We start from the raw sequence: 9116 nt of genomic DNA, 5'->3' as shown, positions 1-9116 counted from the left end.
CCATGCATCGTCGTCGTCCTACTCCAGACAAAGTTTTGCTTCTTGCACGCTATCCCTTTAGGGGTGAAGCTAGACATTGCTTCAGATGATGAAAATAATCTCCATCGCCTGAAGACGACCTATGAAAAGCGGTCCATGAAATCTCCTTCCTCTTCCTCGTCCCCGCGCCGCCCACCATCCTCGTCTCCGGCAGCTCCCGCCGCTGGATCGCGGCCGGCCTCTGCCTCCATCCTAACAAGCACTCCTCCGCCCCCGCGCCCTCCTCCGCCCCCGCGCCACCGCGGGCGATGCGTGGTCGCGAGATCCCTCCAGTCCTGGTAGATTATTCAAAATAAGGTTTGGAAAGCATTTCGGAACTCGGTCGGTCAGAGCGGCCTGACCCAACAACATGCTCGGCACCTCATGGGCTGAACGAAGCCCACCAGGCCGTGACAGCACAGGGAGAGAAAGCCCAAGATCACGTTGTAGTTTGGGCGCACGCCGCCGCCGATGGGAGGCGGAGCACGGCTGCCTGCTGCGCGAGCAGCAAGCCTGCCGCTGCCCAAAGCTTAGCTCCGCGCAGGTCGGAGTGAAATGAATGGCCATCTCCACCTCATCCCCCTCCTCCTCCCCTCCCCATCCCCGCCTCTCACCCCCGCCCCTTCCCTCCTCTCCTCCTTCCCGCCCCCGCCGCCTTCCCCGCCGCCCACCCATGGTCTCCCCCTCCGCGCCGCCGCCGACCCCCGCGCCGCGCACGCGGTGGCGGTCAAGTCCGGCGCGCTGGGCCCCTCCCTCTCCCCAGCCCACGCGGACGCCCGCGCCGCGAACGCCGTCATGTGCGCGTACCTACGCGCGGGCCGCCTGGCCGACGCGCGCGGGGTGTTCGACCGGATGCCCGCGCGCGACGCGGCCACCTACAGCGCGCTCATCTCGGGCCACGCGCGCCTCGGCTCCCCGGCCGCCGCCGCCGCCGCGCTGCTCTCCCGCATGCGCCTCGACGACGCGCTGGCGCCCACCGAGTACACCTTCGTCGGCCTCCTCACCGCCTGCGCGCGCAGGGGCAACCCGCGGCTCGGGGCCCAGGTGCACGCCCTCGCCGCCAAGTCTGGCCACTGCTCCTGCCCCGGCCCCGGCCCCGGCCCCGGACCGGGGTCGCTCCTCGTCGACAACGCGCTCCTCGGCATGTACGTCAAGTGCGGCCGCCTCGGGGACGCGCTGAGGGCGTTCGGCGGGATGGAGCGCCGCGACGTCTCGTCGTGGAACGCCGTCCTGGCCGGCCTCGTCGAGCTGGGGCGGCACGGGGAGGCGTTCGAGCTGTTCGGCGAGATGCGGGCGGACGGGGTACGCGCCGACGGCTTCTCCCTGTCGGCGCTCCTGGCCGCGGCGGGGGAGGGGTTCGGCCTCCCCGAGGGGGAGGCGGTGCACGCGCTCTCGCTCAAGTCCGGGCTGGAGACGGACTTGAGCGTGGGTAACGCGCTCATCGGGTTCTACGCCGAGCACGGCTGCTCCGTTGAAGACGTGGTCAGCGTGTTCCAAGGAATGCCGGTGAAGGATGTGATCTCGTGGACTGGGTTGCTGAACGCGTACATGGAGTTCGGTCTGGTCGACATGGCTCTGGACGTGTTTGATCGGATGCCGCAGAGGAACTTTATCACATACAATGCGGTCCTAACCGGTTTCTGTCAGAACAAGGAAGGTGTGCGGGTCACGTTCGCGAAGAAGGCAGGGCTCCGAGGCCTGAGGCTGTTTAGGCAGATGGTGGAGGATGGGCTGGAGATCTCAGATGTCACGGTGACTGGTGCCCTGAATGCCTGTGCTATTGCTGCAGATAGGAAGATGAGTGAGCAGGTTCATGCTTTTGTGATTAAGTGCGGCTGTGGCTCTACTCCTTGGATTGATGCTGCGTTGATCGATATGTGCATCAAGTGTGGCCGTTCCGGGGACGCACATCTGCTGTTTGAGCAATGGCGCCACCAAGAGAGCTTTCATATTGCTTGGAATTCTTTGCTGCTGGCTAGTGTCAGAGATGGTGAGTACGAGAAAGCACTTTCAACCTTCCTTCAGATGTTTAGAAGCAGTGGTGTAGGATTCATTGATGAGTTTATGTTGACTGCTGCCCTTGGAGTATGTGGTGCTCTAGGTTTTGCTGAACTTGGGAAGCAAATGCATTCCTTTTCTGCAAAATCTGGGCTTCTGGATGCTTGTGGAGTCGGTAATGCTATTATCAGTATGTATGGCAAGTGTGGGGAGTTGGATGATGCAGTCAGTTTCTTTGAGCGGATGACTTGTCGAGACCTGGTGTCATGGAATGCAATGATCACTGCCCATCTTCTTCATGGTCAGGGAGAAGAGATATTGGACATATGGGGCCAGATGGAGAGATTAGGCATGAGGCCTGATTCCATTACCTTTCTTCTGGTCATATCTTCTTGCAGCCACACAAGCTCAGACTCTACAGACCAATGCAGGGAACTCTTTGTTTCTATGTCAAGCAAATACGGAATTGAACCAGCCATGGAGCACTATGCAGCATTTGTTAACGTCCTTGGCTGCTGGGGTCACTTTGATGAGGCAGAACAGCTTATAGGCGGTATGCCATTCAAGCCTGGTGCGTTAGTTTGGCGGTCTTTGCTAGACAGCTGCAGCAAGCGCTCCAACACGACCGTCCGAAGATGGGCTATGAAGCATCTGCTTGCATTGGAACCACAGGATCCATCCACGTATGTGCTGGCATCAAACCTCTTCTCCGAATCAGCAAGGTGGCACTCCTCCGAGAACACAAGACTGGAGATGCGCGAGAAGGGCATGCGCAAGATCCCGGCACGGAGCTGGACGTTCCACGACAACGTCGTCCACTCGTTCTTTGCGCGGGACAGGTCGCACCCGCAGTCCAGGGACATCTTCGCCGGCCTGGACGTGCTGATCCTCGAGTGCATCAAGGCTGGGTACGAGCCAGACACCACCTTCGTCCTGCACGACGTCGAGGAGTACCAGAAGCGGCACTTCCTGATGTACCACAGCGCGAAGCTGGCGGCCATGTACGGCCTCCTGACGGCACGCCCCGGTCGGACCGTCCGCGTCGTGAAGAACATCCGCATGTGCGGCGACTGCCACTCTTTCCTGGAGCACGCCTCCGCCGCCACCGGCAAGGTGCTCTCGGTGAGAGACTCGTCCGGGTTCCACGTCTTCAGGGGAGGGAGGTGTTCCTGCAGAGAATAGGGACTGCCGGAATGGTACCACCATTTTTGACATGCTTGCAGTTTAGGAAAATACAGAAGATATCCCTGTATTGAGGTTCTTGTACATCACTGTGACAATCTTCAGAAGCCTAACGCATTCACGCGTAAATATTATTTAAAGTTTAACTTTAGCATCTCTATTATTTAAGTTTCAGTTATCTGCTCGATCTGATTTTTGAAGACATATGATCCGCTTGAAACCAGGAGGACATGCTCGGATCAAATCAAGACCAGCCAGGCAGCTTGCCCGTGCCGCCGCCACAGTACCGCCAGGCCAGGTAAGCGCAGAGGCAGCCGCCGGCGACGAGCCCCGCCGCCGCGAGAGCCTGCACGAACGCACGCGTCTCATTATAGGGCCCGGCGGTGAGCTGCCACGTGCAAATCAAATGCCTTCTCTGTACGTACTCACCTTGCGCGTGCCGGGCGGCTTCCCGGCGCGGCGGCCGTCGTCAGCGTCGGCCCCGGCCGGGACGAGCACGTCGTCGACCAAGGCGGCCGCGGCGCACCGGTCGTACGAGCCGCCGAGGCCGCGGCGGCCCGCCGGCGTCGCCAGCGGCCGGTCGTCGTCCTCCGCGTCGGAGTCGCTCCACGCCAGCAACCTCCTGTCCAGGGTCGGCATGGCGGCCGGCGAGACGCCGGGGAGTTTCCCTGCCGCCGCACGCGGGGAAGCCAAACGGCCTGTCGCGCGGTTACTACCAATTCGAGACCAACAACTGCCCGTTTAATTACTTGGCGCTGGCGTTTCCATTTTATACGGGTGCCGGCGCCTGATGGTCGAGCCCGTGGTTAGTTTCGTGCTGATCGAGCTTGTGCTGGACTAGGTGCTATCATTAGGGTGTTATGGACGGGTACTAGTTTTTCACAATCTTGATCAAAATAATTCTTCCACAAAAGAAAAAAAAATAAGATGGTCGCGACCTCCGCTGTTTTGGTGTTCCTCTCCTCTCCAGCATCAAGTCCAATGTCAACCACACTCCCCTCTGTTTCTGCGTGCGAAGATAAGTATAAATTTTTTTTCTCGAATACGTAGGAGAACTGCGTATCTTTGTATTGTAAAAAAATTTTACAATATGATATAAATAAGAGATCGCCGCCTCCAAGTCCTTAGTGCTTAATTTAAGCAGAAGACAGGTCATCCACATCGGTGATCTGAAATAGTGAGCGTTAGCACGTAGATATTCATTCTACTTTTTTTTAAAAAATATTTACGACAAGCTAACAATATTAAAATAAACTAGTAATTAGCTTGTCTTAACATCACAATTGTTACTCGCAAGAAGAAAAACATCACAATTATTTTTCAAGAAATATGGAGGAACTGCAAAAGGAATCCGTAGTCGGTAGACTTACCGAATGAGGGGTGGGGTGGAACATGGGATTGAAACAGGCGCGTTGCAAAAAAAGTTCCACGGTTCTGCTTTTCTCAAGGGGTGTTTGCGCAAAAACAGCAGGCTCCGTCCGGGCTCCCCAATTTTACGTCGCCCTCGGTCCACCGCCGAATTTTACAAACGCCCAATTTTGAATTTCAAAACGTGGCCTCCCCGAGAAGCCACCGCCATGAGCCTCTCCGTCCACCGCCGCCTCGGCGACGCCGGCGGCGGCAAGGGCGGTTCGATCGTCGCGCGCGGAGCCGCTGCCCACCGCCACCACGCGCCCGCCGCCGCCAGCGCTAGCGCCTCCTCCTCCTACTCCTCGTCGCTGGAGGGAGCGGACCCGGCGCTGCCGTCGCCGTCGTGGCAGCCTCTCCCGCGCTCCCTCCCGAAGCGCCGCCGCGACGGTACGAACAACTCCGCCTACGACGCCTCCGGCCCCGCACCGCGGACGCGGAGGACGACGGCGCGCATGACGTGGCCCCCGGAGCGGACGCCGAGGCGCGGCGGCGCCGCGCTCTCCTCGCCACAGCCTCGCGGCCTGACGCGGGAGGAGGAGTACCTCGGGTGGCTGGGCTCTCTGCGTTCGAGGCCGCAGCCACGGGGCGCCAGCGCCAGTGCGCCTCCATCGCCGACGGCGTCGTCCGCGGCTCGGGTCCCGCCCCCGCGACACAGCGGCGGCATCAACGCCTCCTCCTCCAGCACCGACATCAGCCCGGCCGCGCTCCCCAGCACTCGTAAGGGTCGGCCCCAGGCGTCGGCCACCTCGCCCGTTGGTTCTGCTCCATCGCCTCTGTCCGCGCTCGCCACCGCGTCCCTTGGAGCTCATCGTCCGCCGCCGATGACCAAGCAGCTCACAGGGACCCGTAGTGCTTCTCTACGGCCGAAGGCCAAGCTACCCACCAGGGCCGATAGTGCTCTTCCTCCGCTGCAGACGACCAAGCCGACCCCTGACCCTCCTTCGATGCAGACCGACCTGGCACCTCCGCCCCCTTTTCTGGCTGCGTTTGCTCACAGAATCGTCGAGGTACTTTGTTTATTGATCTACCTGCTAATTGTTGGAAGCAACCATGCACCACGATAGATCAATTAGCATCGATAATTTTCAGGACCTGATAGAGTTGGTGCTCTGTTTGCTCTGATTCTGTTATCTGATCTATCAATTATTAACCCTGCAATTGATCTAAGCACAACCATATCCACCGATCATAGTCCCCACTCCCCAGTACAACAACTCTCTTCCGAATGGACATGGATATCTTCCTAAAGTTGTTTCAGTCGTTTGTGCAAATGTTAAGAGCCTGTTGCTGCATTGTCAATAACAGGTCTTGTTCAACCTGAACTATGGTCACCGTTGTGCTCCTATTCCACAGCTGAACAAACCGACCACAAGGGCCTGTTGTGATGATTCTCTGCTGCAGGCCAACACGGTCGCCTCGACATCGGGAGACCCTACTCTTCCTCCTCATCTGTCTGCGTTTAGTCAGAGACTCATCGAGGTAGTCATTTTTAACCTCTTGTATCTTGTGCCCACTTTTGGCATGATGAGAATAAACATGACATGGAAGCAGCACCGAATTGATATTAACTAGGAGGTAGACCAACTAGCATACTTTGCAGTACACTCTTAATGGGAGCTCTCTGTTCGGACTGACTTTGTTCTATGTTGGATAAATTAGTAACTCTGCAATTGACCTTAGCACAAACAGACGGATTGAATTGTTGTCACTAATCCTGTCTTCCGAACGTTCTTATATGCATATCTTTGTGAAAGTTGGTTCTGTCGTTTGTTTAAATATTCAGAGGGTGTTGTACTGTTGCTGCATCAGTAAACTAAGTTTTGTGCATTTCTAATTGCAGATCTTGTTCAACCTCAACTACGGTCACCTTGGATACACTGGTGTGGTTCTTATGGGCGTGTATGCTGGACTGATGGAGCTGCTGTCTGCTTGGAACCCAATCCTGAAGGTTTCCTACGTCCTTTTGCTGATCCTGGGTGCTTTCGGCCTGGGAACAGGTCTGATGGCCGCCACATCAATCGCACCCAATGGTTACACGCATCGAGTGTCCTCGGTGTGCTCCCGCCTCTGCACATGCTTGGCCACGTTCGTGTTCATCGTCGCCCTTGCATGCCACATGGGGAGTCATGGATACATTGCCGGCATTGTACTTGGTGTGGTGGCTGTTTGTTACATGCTGTCGGTTTGGATCGAGGGAGACCCTGCTGCTTATGGTGCTTACACTTGGGTCTGGACTGCCATCAAGTATCTGTGGCAGAGCTTCAAGTGGTCTGGTCAGAGAGAGCCACTCCTTCCCTGAAGACATTCTGCTCTTGGCCTGCTAATGCTTGACCAGTACATTCCTCTACCTCTTACATGATGGATGTGTAGTTGTGTACCATGCCTCAATTTGCTGTGCAGGATCCTCCTCCTCCTGCAGACATGCTTTTGTTGGTCTACGGATTTGGCCAGTAGCTTCCTCTCAACCTCTTGCTTGGAATTACGACCTGACATATCTCGTTGTGATGTTAGGGCATGGTTGTGCATCATGCCTTGATTTCTTGTGCATAGACAAAAGTTTCTTCACTTCAAACTGTTGCCTGTCACTCCGAGTAGATGATTCCCATATTTTCCCTCTACTCTTCTTTGTCTCTTATTCTACGTGCACACAAATTTCTTACTTGTGTCTGTAAAGATAGTTGATATATACAGTTGCAAATGCAATAGATCTGGAGATACCAGTTTACTGGGATTTGTGAAAGGCTATTCAATACAGTAATTTGTTACTTTCTTCTCCCGGAGTATTCATTGCAGGCTTGCAGTAGTTGTTATGCATACTTGATAGCTGCAGTCTTTTCTACACCAGGTTATCGCTTACATGGAGTTCATGCGTGCAAATATCTGAAAATGCTGTAAAGTTCTGAAGAATCTTGACCTCTCGTAACAAAATGTGGGCCTGTGCTCAGCCAACCTGAGGTTAGGGTTCGCTCATGACTTGTACTCTCCACAACTTGCCACGTGTAGGCAACCATTCATCAAAAGTGCCACACTTTCCACGCTTGGTTAGTTAGCTGCAATGAAAATTCCATATCTTACCAATTGTTCCGAGCATCTCTATGTGTATATATTCATGGAGTAATACAGGAAGAAATAATAGTCGCTTGTGCCAGACTCCACACCTGATACCATAAGCTTCAGATCATATCAGCTTGCAGGTCAAACTCTGCACACACAAGCTAAGCTCAGCTTCCTCTGTAAAGCAGACTGCAGCATTGCACCAGCCAGGAGCACCGAGTCAGGCGGCTTTTTGTTGATTAATTTGAGTTTTCTCCTGAATTCACATTTTAAATTTAAACAAGGTAGAAGAGAAGAGAAGAGAAGAGAAGAGGAATTGAAGGCCTGTGTGGGCCACTTCTAGGCCCAATAAGGCCGACAAGCCCAGCCAGGTCGGTCGGCTGGTGGAGCAGACCGCTCAGAAAACCCCCCCGTCACGCCACCCGCCACAGCTCCGTTCCAATTCCCTCCCTCCTCCGCGGCTCCGCAATTCACCGAGCACCTCGCGACCTCGCGTGCACGCAGAGATGGCGGGGCGGGAGCGCGTCGCTGGAGCCGGCCGCTCCCCGTACGTGCTGGTGCTCCGCGAGCACGACGATGCGGGGAGGGGCTACGCGTTGGAGCTCGCTCCTTTCCCGGGCGGGGACCCCGGCGCGCCCACGCGCGCTCACGGCCACGGCTCGACCGGGGAGGCGGCGATGGCGGCGGGCGCGGGCACGGCCCTTCAAGGTCACGGGGGGAGCCCGGAGGCGGCGAGGGGGACCTCTCGCGCTCACGGGGGAAGCCCGAGGAGGGAGGCGGCCGCGGGGACGGGCGCGGGCACGGCCTCTCGCGCTGACGGGAGCAGCCCGACGAGGGAGGCGGCGACGGGTTGGCCCCCTCGCGCTCGCGGCGGGAGCGTGGCGAGCGCGCTGTTTCTGACCCCTCGCGCTCGCGGCCGCGGCACGGCCGTGGAGGCGGGGACGGGCACGCCACCTCGCGCCCACGGCGGCCGCACGACGAGCATTGGCCTACCTTGCGGGCTGCATGGTACTGCGCGTTGTGAGAAAGAATGCAGCCGGCATGTCGGTAGGTTCATCTACACGCTGTTCTCGGTCTTGGTGATCTACGGCTTCTACCTGGTGGCGATGCGTATCGGCGATGCTCCCGCGCCGACCCCCTCGCCGTCTCTCAAGGAAGGTGATCGCACGTCTGGTGACAGCCGCAATGGCGAGTTTCCTTGGGCTCTTTGCTTTGGCATGATTGGCCTGTTCGTGCTCCTGGGAAACCTGTGGTCTCCAGTCAGGGTAAACTACTCTGCTGAATTATTTACTCATTCATGCTGTTTGTTTTCACCAAAAGTTCATATCATTTTTTTCTTGTTTTGGGTGCAGGGATGTTGTACGGGTGGCGACAGAGACCCATGATCTACGTTGCGGTGATGTGTTCTTGAGACATGCCACAGATTGGTGTGTTTGATGACACTACTTGCGTCT

At 56.8% G+C, this 9116-nt stretch overlaps 1 protein-coding gene across 3 annotated transcripts; it reads left to right on the top strand.

Annotated features, from left to right (window-relative positions):
- The first annotated feature begins 532 nt into the window (after nt 1-532).
- LOC112879402 (pentatricopeptide repeat-containing protein At5g03800) lies at nt 533-5957 on the top strand. Of its 3 annotated transcripts, XR_003226054.1 has the most exons (3): nt 533-3212; nt 3423-3496; nt 5914-5957. XR_003226054.1 is itself a non-coding variant. In XM_025943641.1 (2 exons), the coding sequence occupies exon 1, from the start codon at nt 574-576 to the stop codon at nt 3196-3198; it is 2625 nt and encodes an 874-aa protein (XP_025799426.1). In that variant the 5' UTR covers nt 533-573; the 3' UTR covers nt 3199-3212; nt 3423-4083. The 3 variants fall into 3 exon arrangements, 1 of the variants encoding a protein (XP_025799426.1); XM_025943641.1 differs by lacking the exon at nt 5914-5957 and having other exon boundaries at nt 3423-4083; XR_003226053.1 differs by lacking the exon at nt 5914-5957 and having other exon boundaries at nt 535-3322; nt 3423-4082.
- Nucleotides 5958-9116: the final 3159 nt, after the last annotated feature.

This window comes from Panicum hallii, chromosome 2 (genome assembly GCF_002211085.1).
Source record: "Panicum hallii strain FIL2 chromosome 2, PHallii_v3.1, whole genome shotgun sequence".
In the NCBI taxonomy this organism is placed as follows: domain Eukaryota; kingdom Viridiplantae; phylum Streptophyta; class Magnoliopsida; order Poales; family Poaceae; genus Panicum; species Panicum hallii.
The sequence above is the reverse complement of the archived record's forward strand: the minus strand, read 5'-3'. Positions and strand labels throughout refer to the sequence as shown.

Coding starts and splice junctions, on each gene's coding strand:
- LOC112879402 (XM_025943641.1), top strand. CDS start 574: ATGAATGGCCATCTCCACCTCATCCCCCTCCTCCTCCCCTCCCCATCC.